Source organism: Phragmites australis, chromosome 6, assembly GCF_958298935.1.
Source record: "Phragmites australis chromosome 6, lpPhrAust1.1, whole genome shotgun sequence".
NCBI classification, from domain to species: domain Eukaryota; kingdom Viridiplantae; phylum Streptophyta; class Magnoliopsida; order Poales; family Poaceae; genus Phragmites; species Phragmites australis.
In genome coordinates this window covers 43,940,715-43,955,703 of record NC_084926.1, presented here as the reverse complement: position 1 = coordinate 43,955,703, position 14,989 = coordinate 43,940,715, and the positions used below count along the sequence as shown (strand labels likewise).

Below are 14,989 nucleotides of genomic sequence, written 5' to 3'. Positions count from 1 at the left end.
TTGGAAAAATAAAAATTCATATTTGCCCATTAATGCGCTCTCACTCCTGAGTACAAAACAATCCGAATGATCTCATTCTCATCGAACGAGCTATATACGATCATTTGTGAGAGATCTTGCTCGCATCGCGAGCATGGCCTTTATTAAAATTTGAAATTCTAGACATTTACCAATTATTGTACTCTTACCAGGGAATCATTTTTCCCGTGTGGCCGTGGTGTTTCACTAAATCATTCCTGTTGGATGGAGGCCAGGCCCGCCAAAGACCAAACAATCTAGGCCACTGTTCTTTGGATGCTGGTTTGGAAAGCAACTCGACAAAGTTTGTCAAATTTCTGTTGAAGAGATTCATTTCACGTGACAGTGTCTGATGAGCTGATTGGCTATAGTTTTGACTCACATCCGGATCTTCTAACGTCGACGTCATAGTGACTTCATCATTAACACATGGGTCCGGCCTCACATGTCTGCGATGACGTACGACGTAAAAAGGATCCTCGTCGCACGTATGGTTTTGTTAAAACATGAATGTACCTGTTAAAGCCGAGGCAACCTGAGCAATTATTAGGTTCATACCATTTCGGTTGTAACTGACATATGGTTTTGTTGACATACGAATGCGTTGAAGTTACTGGTTAAATTGCCATTTCGGTTTTTGCCACTGCTTTTTAAATTATTAGGTTTATGTTACTGGTTTGTAGTTGATCCAACTAGTAATATGAGCCTAACAAATTTTGAAATCAGTGGTATAAACTGAATAATTATAAAAAAGATGACAAAAACTAAAACTGCAATTGACATTATAACCTAAAACTAAATTTCTCGAGGATTATAGTTAGATGAGCCACATGCCCACTGCCAATATTTCTCGTGTTCGTGATTTGTTCACCCTTACAATAGGCAGCAATTATTCGTGAAACATAAGAATCACTAAAAATAAAATAGATTGCAATTTCTAAAAATACATAAGGAGTGAAACCCCCATCTATATTTATATATACTTCTTTCATTAGTAGTGGTAGATTTAGACTATCTCCGTCATCTATCCAAGTTGATTAAATAATCATCGTGCAAAGTTAATTTTATTTTTCTTTTAAAAATACATTTAATCTTTTATTATTTGCTCTGCATACCTAGACATCTAATATGTCTTCTATATATTTAAAAATACAGTTAATCTTTTATTATTTATTTTTCATACTTTTCAGATTGCTATATATTGGATTGATTTTACGTGTGTAACACATGTTCAATTGCTAGTGCTAAAAAAATGTGAGGATAATTTTTCAAATAAACGTGAATTTACGAATTTATGAGTAAAACTGAACATTATTTCGTTAGAGCAAAGGCATCGCAACAAGGATGAGCAGTTCATGAATTCGAATGATCGATCTCCTCCGCACCCCCGCAATGCCGAGCCGTCTCTACCATCGCAACTCCCGTCGCCGCCACGCTCGAGAGGAGAGAGAGGAGGCTGGGAGCACGAGATTCAACGAAGAGGGCACCGCGGGTGATGGCGGCGGTGGGCGGGGGCGACGTGTCTAAAGCGCCGCTTCGCGTGTCCCGTGGCCTCCCTCCGCGGCGTGCCCACCACCTGCTCGACGCTCGTCCGCCTCCGCCGCGCGCCCACGCCCCGCTCGCGCCCGCTCAGGAACCCACGGAGCGCGGCCGTCGCGACTGTGGCGGCGCATTGCATGTGCACAGTGCACTGCTCGGTGGTCGGGGATCCTGCAGAGTGCGCGGCGGATGGTTTCGCTCCCCGCGACGCGGCGCTACCGTCGGGATGTCAGACTGCTCGACGGAGAGCTGCGCCGTCTTCAATCTTCACATCGCGTCAGGTTCTGCAATATCTATGTCTCATCTCCCCACTCGTCGGCCTAAATTCTTCCCATCAATTGGGAGACTTGGTTCAACAGCATGAGTCGATGCTGCTTGTTCTTAAAGAGTCTGGAGTCGTGCTTCAGTGTTTTTCTCCATTCTGACCAGAATGTAATTACTGCCAAACGTAATGCTCATTTGTCATTTCTCGCCTGCTTAGTTAAAGTTTCCAATACGTTTTAGCATGATCTGATTGAATTGCAATATTGCATTTTATTTTTGAAGAGCTAAGCTCAGATTGGTCAGAACCAGAGGAAGACACACTGTGACAGAGCGTGGTTTCTTGAGAAAAACACAGAATATGCTGCATGATGACCACAAAGGGCATCTACATATCAATAGAGAATACATGGAATCCACCATTTCCATTCTGTCCTCGATTCTACTACACAACTCAAAGTTCCACAAAACAAGTACCAATCTTTATGAAAACTTGGATTTACCCGCTAGCTATATTTACAATCGTCTTCAACATCACAGCATTTCAATGCAATGCTTGTGGAGAGGAACTTCACAAACCCCATCGCTACATTCTACCATTCAAATAAATAGTTCGCAAAAGCACAAACAATACAATAATATGCACGCTCTAAGGTGAATGCAGTTTTATGACTTCGGTGATTCTGGTTTTGTGTGCCCAGGCTTACCCACTATGGCTTTCTTCACTTTTGCTAGTTGGTGCTTTACCTTGGATCCGACGCCAGACAATAGGCTATGTTTTTTATGTGCCACCTTCTGTCCTGCTTCTCGTGCTTCAGTTTTCATTGTTGCTTCATCAGTGAATTTTTTAGTTTCCTCTTCATCCTTCGTCTTCTCGTCATAAGTCTTCTCTTCTGCCATATTTGATTCATCAGCTTTTGGACTTTGTTCTTCATCTGTGCTGAATTCTGGCTTTGTTACGTCCACAAAGTCTTCTTCATGCTCAGGAGCTTCTCTTGGTGAAACCACATTGAGATCACGTTCCTGGACCTTTGAATCAAACAGTTCTTTCTCTTCATTGGGTTTTATGTTCACTGTTTGCATATGCCTTTGAACTGTTTCATGCACATCCTCTTCTTTGATCACAGTCTCTTTTTTGTCCGAAAATTGCTGATCTCCTTCATCACTCTCACTATGAGATTTTTGCTCAGTAACAGTTTCCTTGTCCTCTTGCAAATTAGATTCCCCTAGTTTTTTTGGCCCCATTGCAGTTTCGTTGTCAGCAGCTTCATCTTGCTTATCTTGGTTGATCTGCATGTTTGGACCATCAGCCTGAATTTCAACTGCTGTTTGAAAGTTTTGTACTCCTTTAATTAAGAAGTTAGAGTTTTCTTTCTCGTCCATGCATGTTGAGCCTTCAGAAATTTCCTTTTCCTGAGCCAAAGTCATCTCAGTGTCACTAACTGGTTTGGTGATTTGAGGTGCCTGCACATCAGATGTTGCTTCAGGGCTTGTGCTTTGCTGTAGATTGTCATGTGAACTTTCTACATGTTCTTCAGAAGCTTCACCTGTGGCTGTGCTTGCATGATGCTTCTCTTCTTTCTTATCTACTTCTTCACTTTCCAGTTGAATATCAGGAGTACTTGTGGCCTCGATGTTGAAAGATTCAGTGGCCTCGACTTGTTTTGCACACATAGGGTTCTGAACACTCTCAGCGTCGCTAAGCAAATCTTTTTCATCAATCATTACTGATTCTGTCAACAAGGGTGTTTGCTCAGATACTGCATCAGCACTTTTATCTTCAGGTAAAGATTCACACAAGGGTCCTGTTTGTCCTTCCTCTAGAGTATCCTCTTCAGAAGCCTTTGTGTTTGTTAAGTCATTTAGGTTGTTCGTCGAGCTTCCATTTTCAACTTTTGTTGACGCCTCCATGTTTTCCTCACAGATAGTATCAACTGCTCTGTCATCCAGCTCAGAAATCTCAGTATCTCTAGTTTCCATTTTTGTAGCTACACCAGCTTCTTCTGATGATGACATTTCATCAGAAATTTCATCCTGAGAATTGCCTTGGTATGCTGGTATTTCCAAATCATGAGTGTTCTTATTGAGCTCTTCATCAGTTTCTGGAAATCTTTCTGTGTCCAGTTTGAGATCATGACTTTGTTCTTTGACCAGTTCCTGTGTTTCTTTAGAGCATTTGACTTCATGTTTTTCTTCCTCGAAGGTGAGCTTGTCATCCACCTTATTTTCTGTAGGAAGTGACACCAAGCTTTCTTCTTGTTTAGAAATGATCAAGCAGCTGTTGTCTTCTGTGGTTTCTTCTTGCTTCCTTTCAGCCTCAGATTCTGAATTTCCATTTGCATCACCGTACTCTTTTCCCAATATTATATTCATCAGAAAATGAGAGACAGGTAAATCTTGTTCAACTTCTTTCTGACCATCACCAATTTCTGTCTTTTGCTTGTCCTCTTCATCCTGTTCTTTGGGAATTTGATTCTCATCTTGCTCATCTGGTTCAGTGGGGAGGAGCTTCTCTGGCAAAGACATTTCTCTTTCTGTTTCCTCTAAGTAGAACGCCTGTTTAGGGGTGTTTTCATCCTGTGCAGGAAGAGCGAGCTTACGATCTTCCATATTCTCATTCATACTTTTTTCCTTTAATGCTGTAATTACAGATGAAACATCAAGATCCCTTCTGGTGTCATTAAAGGTCTTGAGACTTTCATCAGACTGTGCTCCATCAGCTCCGCTAGCCTAAATGCAAAAGTGAACATTAGCTTACTAATGCTAAATATAACTCCAAAATAGTTATTGAATTCTGGCTTACTGACCTTAGCAGTGATATCTTCATTGATTGTTACCGCGTCAGTGGCTGCTGTATTGCTTGTCTCTGTTTTCTCATTCGAAACAGTTTCATCAATCTTGTCTGAGGCAGATTCATCAGCTTTTTCTAGCACAGCTTCAATGTCTACAGCATTTTGTTCTGTTGTTGAAAGCTTTTCATCTTCAACCTGGTGGCAGGAAAAAATGGCAGAGAATTTTACCAAGAGTAGACTTGACAAGAAAATTTGGCATCATGAATTTCGAGGCATACAAGAGTGGCACTTGTTAAGGGTATTAATACTGACCTTGTGATGACTGCTTAAGTCCTGCTCAACATTGGTCTGTATGGATGTTTCTACAAAAGGTTTGGAAATGGAATTGAGTCCCTTGCTTTCTCCTATCTCTTTAATTTCTCTGGGCTGTATACTCGTATTGTCATGGATTATTTCTTCATAGGGAGCTGTTGTATCATCAATTTTAGTACCCGCGTTGTATGGTTCATTGAAATGCAGTTGAGGCTCTTCTTCCTCTTGAGGTTTGGTCTGAGATTCATCTTGATGAACAGCATTGTCTTCATTTTGTATTTCTTCATTTTCTTCTACTTCATCTACGACCTCTTTTTCTGATGCTTGAATGGCATGCACATCATCATTAACCTTGTTTGTGCATTCTTTGTCCTCTCTGTGCACACCGGATTCAACATTCTGAGGAACAGCTACAGAATCCTGCACAGTAAATATAACAGTTGATTGCTCAGATTATTATGATGTCATTCAAATGGATAATTACTGCTATTGATGTTTCTGGAATTACAGATGCAGAATGAGCTAATTTAAGAGGCATGCAACCATTGGAATCTGCAAAAATTTGCTTAGTGATGAACGTCCACTGAAATTGCATATGGTGATGCAGTGAAGGAGAATATTTTTTCTACAGACTGCAAAGCTAAACCTCACTCGCTCCATTTTCTTGTAATTTTGTTTTACCAGTATACCACTCTTGTTATTCCCATCACTTTTCAATTTTTTTATGTGAGTCTCTCTAATATTTCTTCAAGAAGAACAGAACAGAAAAGTAACTCCAAAAATGCACCTTTGGAGTTCGGAACAATTATCTTAAATATTGAAGTTATTCATTCCTTTTGAAACGTCATGGTATTCAGTCAATTTGATCTTACATTCTCTATTTGGTCTTTTGAAGAAGCTGGGTCGGCTATTTCTTGAACAGATGATGCCAAACCAGGTTCAAGCTGCAGGATGAGTAAAACATAGCAATGTTTTTAGCACTAGCAATGAGAGGCTTTCACAAAATAATCACTACTTTGTTCTTCGATCTCTGTATAGGTCATTCTGATATATTTACTCCTTTCTTAGTGACACTTAATAGTGAGCCCATATAATAATTTAATGTGCTAAAAGAGCTAGTGGTGCTTAGCATTTTGCCAAGAGAAAAATGATGGCACCAGAGATCAATAATAAGAAAGGTCCAGGTTCATCGTTCATCAAGTTTTTCAATATTTTTCTCTACATTTCTAACATGGAAATTTAGCACTTTGAACTTAGGGAATCCAACACAGATATAATTAACAAAAGAACATATATCTAAATTTCTCATACTTCATTGATAAAAACTCTGAACTGACCTCTTCATTTGTAATTTCATCGGCTGTATCGTCATGTTCATCAGTAGAGTCTTTTGCTACTACACCATCCTTTTCTGCATTCTCCTGCTCATCTTTGTTATCATTTTTAGCATCAGCATCTTCTTCAGTTCCTTCATCTGTTCCCTTAACGTTTTCAACCTTCATATCTGTAATGCTTGGGGTGGATTCCTCGAATATATGTAGGGCTCGTTCATTCTTGAGAATTTCAGTAATGACTGCCTCTGTTTGTTCAGCCTGCAAGGTCTCATTGAATACAAACTTACTTTTCGTGTGTTTCTGATTAAAGAAGTCTGGAAAGAGTAACACATGCAATGAATTCTAGAGATATTTACCTCAAATGCATCAGTGTCTTCTGTCCTGTTTGTGGTGCCATTTTCAATATTCTGGGGCTCTACTAGTGGCTCCGTGGTGAAACCATCCCTCTTGTCTTCATGCTTCTGTTCATCTGCCTGAAGTTCTTCCTTCTGACTTTCAATCTCCTCATCTTCTGTCTGTTGTTGATCCAAGTCAACCTTTTGCACAGCCTCATCTTGTTTCGCAATGGATAAAGCATCCGCCTCACAAGTTTGCAGTTGAAGTGCTACATCACCAGGTTGCCTGTTATCGTGATCAGTGGTTTGCTCACCACATTTTATTGTATCATCTTTTTCGGTAACATCTTGTGCTGCCTGGGGATCACTTCCAAACAAAACTTGTGATGCTTCTGCAGTGCCTCTTTTTGTGAGAACTTCCTCTGTGATATCTCTATCTTGAATATGAGTTATGTTCTGTGACATTTGGCTTGAATTATGTTCAGCTACAGCCTTTTGCTCTTCTTTGACTTGATGGATATCGTTTGAGGTCTCTAGTGTGTCATCACCGGAACTTTGAACAGCCTCGTCATCAGTCATGTTCTCACTTCTCTGAGTTGTTGAAACAGTTTCATCCAAATCACATGCATCGTCCTGTATAAGAAGCACACTAGTGAGTTGTCTTGCAAGGTATGCCCAAATTCAAAGGAGTAGTGTCATATTCAGACTGCAGTACTAAGTTATGTTTTCTTTTGTGGTTTAGTTTGCAGTTTGCAACTTAGATGTAGCAAACCTTTTCCTCAGTGTGGCTACAAAGAGGTATACTTTTGCTGTTCAATTTACTTTATTTCAGCTCTCCAACTTTGGCATAGAGCCTGCTGGTTCCCAAACTTTTGGTTTTGAATTAACTGAACAGTCTGACAGCAATAGGTTAAAAGTTGATCTCTTTTTGGTAGGCGCCTTCATGTAAGATAATTCTTGTAGTCAATATATGATCTGATAATTTACTAATATGAGAAGATGGAGGCTACATCTTGTTATGTGCCTCTTACTGGATAAAATGCTGTGGTGATGTTAGGTATATCATGGTAATTCAATTCAATGAGTGCATTTATATAAGAAAACCACCATGTGTGATGCTTCATGAACAATCAAATTTCATGTTTCCAAGTATTTCGAAGTCCTAAGCAAGTTAAGCACTACCTACATCTTTTATTAATCTAGCATTTATGCTAAGGGATGTTACTGTACAGAATACAGATACCTTAAGTCCCGTTGACGCCTGAATTTCATCTTTGATTCCATGCACCAACATTACATTGTCAGTTTCATTCACCACCTTTTCTTCTACAGGATGCTCTTCAAGTGTTGTTCCATTATCTGTTGGAGATGGATCCTCCGAAGTAGTAATCTCTGTTTGTTCTCCATCATCGATGGCTTCAGTGCCCTTCATTTCTTTTGTCGCTTCCAAGCCATTCGCTTGCTGAATATCATAAGTTGGCTCTATTGTTGCTATACTACTCTCTGAAGGAAGTTTCTCTATTGCATCAGCTTGGCTTGTGTGAAAGTCTTCTTCAACTTCAGTGGCATCAATACCCTTGATTTCTTCTACTGATTCTTGTTCATGCTCTTGTTTAATATCAACGGTTGGGTCAATTTCACTCTCGACACTGTCTTCTGTAGTTGTTTCTTCAAGGACGACAATGTTGCTTTGGCCTGAGGTTTCTTCTGCCTTTACAAGCTGACTGTCCTCGCTGTCTTTGGATAATTCTACCTTCTGTGCTGGTTGGACATAAAAATCTGGCTCACTTCCCAGTTCACTCCTTTCTTCGACTGCATTATCAGGAGTGGTAATATTACTTTGCTTGAAGACTTCTTCAGCTTCCATCGCTTCATTGTCTTCAACTTCTGCTGGGTTTTCCTTGTGCACTTGCTGATCATCAACATTTCGCTCACTGTCTACTGGTGTCTCCTCAAGGGTAGAAACTCGATGATGCTGGTGATCTTCAGTTTCCACGGCTTCAATGCCTATGGTGTCTTCTGTTGAACCCAGTTCTTGCACTTGTTGGACATCAGAAGTTGGCTCAATTCTTGGTAAATTACTTTCTTGATTTGCCTCTTCAGCAGTGGGAAAGCTACTGAGATCTGAGAATTGATCAGTGTTGGCATCTTCACTGTTCTTGATTTCTTTAGATGTCAGATTCTGCACTTGTTGTGTGTCAAAAGTTGTCTCCGTTACTCTTATCTTTTCTTCTGCTGGAGTAAGCTTGTCAGAAGTAGAACCGATGATTTCTTGGGGCTCTCCTGGTTGCTCTGTGGTGTCAGTGCACTTCGTGTCTTCAACTGATTCTAGCTCCAGAACTGATTGAATATCAATATGTGGGGTATTTGCTGTTAAAATATCATATTCAGTGAGTTCCTTTACTGTTGCAGCAGGACTCTCATGAGGGATTGCTTCAGTCTCCGTGGTTTCCATGTGTGTCTCTTCTGCTGGCAGGTCACTTGATGTCATATTGTCCTCTGTTCCAACTGGTTCAGTGTCCTTGGTCTCTTCTAGCTCTGCCTCCTGCACTGGTGATATATCAGCAGTTGCCTTTGTTTCTACATGTTCTTCTGGAGCTGCCTCCTCAGCAAGAGCAGTGTTGCTTTTCGCATTTTCAGTGTCCTCAGTTACTTCCGCTGACTGTAAATTCTCTGCTTGAGTGTCAGAATTTGGTTCTATTGCTGTTGCATTATCTTCTGGAGTAGACTCCTCAGAAGTAGAAACAATGCTAGATGAGGCAATTTCTTGAGGTTTATTAGCTTCAGTTTCCTTGAATTCGGCTGATTCTTGACCCTGGAGTTGTTGATGTTCAACATCTGGTTCTGTGATTACGTTATCTTCTGTAGCTATTTCTTCTGGGACAGACTCCTCAGAGGTAGAGATAATGCTTTGCTGGGAGATACTTTGAAGTTTGGTTGCTTCAGTGTCATTCATTTCTTCGACTGATTCTGGTTCTAGTATTTGCGGCTCACTTGCTGTTTTATTTTCTTCTGTTGCTTGCACCTCTGATTGATCAGCATTGCTTTGGTGGGGGATTCCTTGCGCTTCTTTGGCTTCAATGTTGCTCACTTCTCCTGCTGATTCCATCGTATGCAACTCGATTGTGGTTGGATTATCTTCTTGAGTTGGCGCCTGAAAGGCAGTAGCATTCAATTCATGGGATGTTCTGTTCTCTTCAACAAGTTCAGTGTTCTTCATGTCTTCTGATTCTGGCTCCTGCACTGGCCGTATATCAGCAGTTGGCTCACTTTCGGGGACAATGTTTTCTTGAGTTGACTCCCCAACAAAAACCATGTTGCTTTGGCCTGAGATTTCTCTAGTTTTGATATCTTTGTCACCCACAATCACTTCTGAAGATTCTGTGATGTTTACTTCTTGAGTGTCACAATTTGTTTCACTTTCTGTTATATAATCTTCTGGAGAAGGCTCCTCAGAAACACAGACATTGCTTTCCTGGGGACTTGCTTCGGTTTTAGTAGCTTCGGTTTCCTTTATTTCTATTGCTGACTCCATCTGCTGCTTCTCAGTTGCTGGTTTATTATCTTCTTGAACTGAATCATCGAATAGAGCAGTATGTCTTTGATCAGAAGCTTTCTCTGTTTCAACAGGCTCTGTGCTATTTGTTTCTTCTGGTTCTGGCCACCGCAAATGCTTCTCAGCAATATCCTCAACTCTTAGCACATTCTTTCCTTCATCTGACTCGTCAACAATTGGCACATTAGAGACTTCTGCATCAACTTTGTTATCCTTGATTTCTTCTGTTGCTTCTACTTTATCTTCTTCTTGACTATCACAGGTTGGTTCTTCTGCTGTTAAGTTGCCTTCCACTGTGTCCTCTTCGGAAGCAGAAATAATTTTTTCACGGTGAGTTTCAGTGTCCTTAACTTCAACCGGATCTTGTTCAAGGGTCTGCTGGATGACATCATTATGTGGCTCACTTGTTGAATCATCTTCTGCTGAAAGTTCCTTGGAAGGAGTAACATGGCCCTGTTGGGTGGTTTCTTGAGTTTTAGTGGTGTCAATGTCCTTCAGTTCTTCTGCTATGTCAGTCACCTGTGGTTCACTTGCTGCTATACCATCTTCCTGAGCTAGATCATTGAATGCAACAGCATGAGTTTGATCAGAAGCTCCATCCATTTTGTAAGTTCCACTGCTCACAGTTTCAATCTGTTCCAACTCCTGTACTGGTTGTATATCTGCAGTTGGCTCACTCGGTAGTACCTTATCTTGAACTGCATGTTCAGCTAAAGCCACATTGCTGTTGGTGATCTCTTCATCCTTTGCATCTCCAGAGCCATTGACTTCCTCCGGGTTCAATTTATGTACATCTTGGATATCAGAATTTGGCTCTTTGGTAGCTACATGATCTTCTGGAATTGCCTCCTCAAAAGCAACACTGCTTTGTTGCATTTCTGCTTCAGTGTCAACTGCTTCAGCATCTTCTATTTCTTCTAATGATACCTGGTTCTGCACTTGAATATTTACATCTGTCTCCCTCTTTGTTGCATCATGTTCTGACATTGTCTCGGAAGCTGCCATGTTGCTCTGGTCGGCAGTTTCTTCAGTTTTTTCATTCACTGGGCCATTAGTTTCTTCAGCAGATTCTTGATTCAGCACTTCTTGAGCATCAGCCGTTAACTCATCAGCATGTTCAGGTTTAGACATCTCTTCCTGCACATCAGTTTCCTCACAGTTAGGCATCTCTTCCTGCACCACATCTGCATCCATGGCATCAGCTTCCTTACTCTGTTGATCTTCTACTGCGACCACCTCCACCTCTTCTGTATCTTGTGCAATAGATGTATCTTCTGGAAAGCTCTCTTTATGGTCATGATGAACGACACCATCAGCTTTAACTGGTTCATCTGTTTCTGTGTTTTCATCAATAGTATCTGGAACAGCATCAGAATCATCCAGATTGGGCTCCACAAGAGTTTGAGCTCCAGCAGGTGCTTCAGCTACAACCTCAACATCAGGAATATCTGTCATGCTTGCAGGTTGTGTGTCCTTGGTTGCTTCTGCTGGTTCCAGATTCTGGTCTCGCTGGCCATCAACTTTTTGCTCAACAGCATTTTCAGTTTTTAGCGTGTCCTCCTGTACCGTGTCATTGTCTACTGTAGCACCTTCTGAATCTTGTTGACCATCTCCCTTGGGCTCTTCTTTCTCATGCTTCAAAAGGCTGCTATCTTCTGTTGTGCTCTCTCCATGGCTTAAACAATCAGTCACCTCTTCGTTGATAGCTTCTACCTGCTCTTGATCTTTCTGATTGTTTTCATGCAGCTGCTCATTTGAAATCTTCTCTTCTGTGTCCATATGGCCATTCAGAGAAGATGCTGTGCCATTCAGGATATGTTCTGGGGCAATTTTGGCATCAGAGGATGCTTCTACTAAAACATCAGAGGGTGCTTCTACTAAAACTTGATCATCTGGAATCTTCAACGTTCCTTCAGTTGAATCGATGATTTCTCCAGCGTTCTTGATCTCCACATTAGATTGTAGCTTCCTGTCTAGGTGTGTTTGCAAATGGACTACTCCTAAATCCACATCTTCCACTTGAACTTCCTGGGTAAGGTACAGATAGATCCAACATTAAAAAAAATTACATTTCATGCAACACTGGATGTAAAAAGAAAATGTAGAAAGTCCATTAATATATTTTTGGTTTTATATTTTCAACAGAAGATGTAAAACGAAAAAAAAGAAAAGAACTGATAATGCATTAATTCTTATATTCACTATGAGTGTATTAGTGAATTTATCACTACACTTGACATCGTTAACTTTTATTCATAATTTATAGAAAAGGACATCCAGACATAATGATACTGCAGCACTGCAAAAGTGCAAGCTTACTGTCTTGCATGACAAGTAACGATTTCCCGTTGGCCAACTATGTCTTACTGATGAATGTGGCACATGTAGGTTTCAGTGTATGTTAGAGTCTAAATTCAATGGTTCTAGTACTCTACAGTAAGTGATCAACAAAGAACACGCTGACTTGTTAAATAACCCATTAATACAGCAATACCGTGTTCTAAACCCAGGTTGTAGGCATACTTTAGTCTTACCTTAAGTTTTAAATCCATATCTAGCATTTTATTATCCTAACTGGACAAGTCTGTGCCTCTCTAAGATCGTTGGTTCTTCTAACATGAAGCAGAACTTTACAGCAATTCCAAATGTTTCTGTTAAGTGGAATAGTGGTGCAATTATATCTTTCTTCATACTTTAAGCAGCCTTCTGCTCACTTCATGCCTTTGTCTTTCATCAGCACACTGGATGGTTGACACTCAGTTTAAATCAGTAATAATTGCCTATACATGTTAACCTTGTCGCCATCTATATTGTCACAGTAGTTGAGCAAGTTGTTAAACTTGTCTATCCATATGGTTAACAAATTATTTCATCTGGATAGGTAGAACTGTAGAAGACAATATCTTTTGACTAACATTAATTTCTCAATAGTGAGCGAATTTGCATACCAAATATCAAGTTCATGAAAGAGTTACCAGGTGGGGGTGGGGGGAGGGGGAAGAGTACTGGCCAGTAATTTTTTTTTATTAATAATCATAGGAGCAGAACAGAGCATATCACAGACTGATACTTGCCATGGAAAAAAATATCCTATGAAACTTTGTTTTTTATCTATTCTCTCACCGAGTTATTCTCTTCATACCTGCAATTGGACCCTTCTAAACAAGTACTAACGTTTTTGCATGCTAATTCTTTTTTGCTATCAAATCATGAACATGCCTAGAATTTGAAGAGGCAGACATCTTAAATCATTTTGTTATAAATGAAGAAGAACTTGATGAATCTTTTTCTTTGTGTTCGCTTCTGGCATTATTTAAGAACAAATACTTTGCTTTCGAAGAATTTTTTGTTTGGGAACTATAAAATTAGCAAAGTGCCATTTCAACATGCACAGCTTACTGCATGAGCAAACCTTCATGATATTAGAAGGAGATTAACACGTTGGAACTACGGAACAGGCAATAAGATACCATACCGATTTTCGTAGCAAACTTGCCAGAATCTACTAAATTTTTAGAAACTTTGCATCTTAGCCGACAAACTTCTACAACAATGAAGCTCTCTATGTAGCTTGTCATCTACACAAGGTATGCATGCATGCAGGAAACAGAAGCTAGTACAGCAGCCATTGCTTACCTCCCCATCTGTTGCTTCTCGTGCTTCCTCTTCCGTTGCCATTGCTCCAGATCAGGATAAGAAGAAGAAAGGAAAAGGAAAGAAGAAATAAAGGAAGAAAGATGGAGAGGCTTCTCCCTGAAAAAGGCTTGTAGGTGCTTGAAAAGCTGGTGGTCTTTATACCGGACTTCCATCTGTCCCTCTGTCAATATGTTTTCTATTGCTGAACAGCGGTTGGGAAGCAGTGCTCTTGACAGGGAGTTGTCGCTTGCTTAAGCATAATCTAGATTAAGTGGGAGAAATTATCCCTGAACATGGAAACTTAGCATTAGGTGTCAAAATGCCAACCGGTACATGAGGCACATGGTTGTGGCGGCTGGACCAATGTGTTTGCATTCTTGCATTGCTGGACCCACGGAACCTTTTCTGTGTTGAAATTATTGGATCGATAATTGATCAGGGGTACCATTCTTGGATCCTTATCTTTCATTCTTTTTCTCTATCCTGAGTGCAGCTAAAAAGAAAAGTTTAGTTTTTGGTGTAATAATACTGTTACCTGCTCTTCATTTTTTTGTTTGGCTTTACATTTAACATTACATGATTGGTCTTTAGAAGTCCCTTACAACAATAGCAACAGCCGCTTTTGCCCTAAGTAAATTGGAGTAGGCTAGAGATAAAACCTACAAGATCTCACTAAAAAGATGATGTAAAAATAATAATGATAATAAATATACTAGTAATATTAATAAATTATAAGTAATAACGGTATAATGAGACTGATACATAAGTTATGGTTTTGATATGTAGATTGCTAATTTTCACGCGCTTCTATCCATGAATAGTTCTTTGAGAATATTTTATTAATTTAATTATCTCTTTACAGATTCCTTCCATGTTAGATGCGGTCGACCCCTGCCCCTCTTCATATTATTAGCTCGTCTCAGTATCCCGCTATGCATATGTTACTCGAGAGGCTTTTGTTGGATATATTCAAACCATCTCAACTGATATTGGACAAACTTTTTTTTAATTGGCGCTACCCCTACCCTATTATATATATCATTATTTCGGATCCAATCCTTTCTTGTATGACTATAAATCTATCACAACATACGTATCTCTACTACACTTAATTGTTGAACATGTTACCTTTTAGTCGGCTAACTTTCAGCGTCATATAACATTACATGTTGAATCGTCATCCTATAGAATTTACCTTTCAGCTTT

General features: G+C 40.0%; 2 protein-coding genes across 4 annotated transcripts; one reads left to right on the top strand and one right to left on the bottom strand.

Moving 5' to 3' along the window:
• The first annotated feature begins 1,381 nt into the window (after nucleotides 1-1,381).
• On the top strand, nucleotides 1,382-4,943 carry LOC133922729 (uncharacterized). The gene is made up of 2 exons (XM_062368184.1): nucleotides 1,382-1,838; nucleotides 4,816-4,943. Exons 1-2 carry the CDS (start codon nucleotides 1,514-1,516, stop codon nucleotides 4,845-4,847), a joined length of 357 nt encoding a protein of 118 aa, XP_062224168.1. The 5' UTR covers nucleotides 1,382-1,513; the 3' UTR covers nucleotides 4,848-4,943.
• On the bottom strand, nucleotides 2,191-13,991 carry LOC133922728 (uncharacterized). 3 transcript variants are annotated; one of them, XM_062368181.1, is made up of 8 exons: nucleotides 13,784-13,991; nucleotides 7,835-12,175; nucleotides 6,613-7,224; nucleotides 6,260-6,523; nucleotides 5,795-5,866; nucleotides 4,923-5,342; nucleotides 4,626-4,805; nucleotides 2,191-4,548 (listed from the first exon to the last, which is right to left on the bottom strand). In XM_062368181.1, exons 1-8 carry the CDS (start codon nucleotides 13,823-13,825, stop codon nucleotides 2,485-2,487), a joined length of 7,995 nt encoding a protein of 2,664 aa, XP_062224165.1. In that variant the 5' UTR covers nucleotides 13,826-13,991; the 3' UTR covers nucleotides 2,191-2,484. The 3 variants fall into 3 exon arrangements, with proteins under 3 accessions (XP_062224165.1, XP_062224166.1, XP_062224167.1); XM_062368182.1 differs by having other exon boundaries at nucleotides 6,260-6,514; nucleotides 13,784-13,990; XM_062368183.1 differs by lacking the exon at nucleotides 5,795-5,866 and having other exon boundaries at nucleotides 13,784-13,990.
• Between the last annotated feature and the right edge of the window lie 998 nt (nucleotides 13,992-14,989).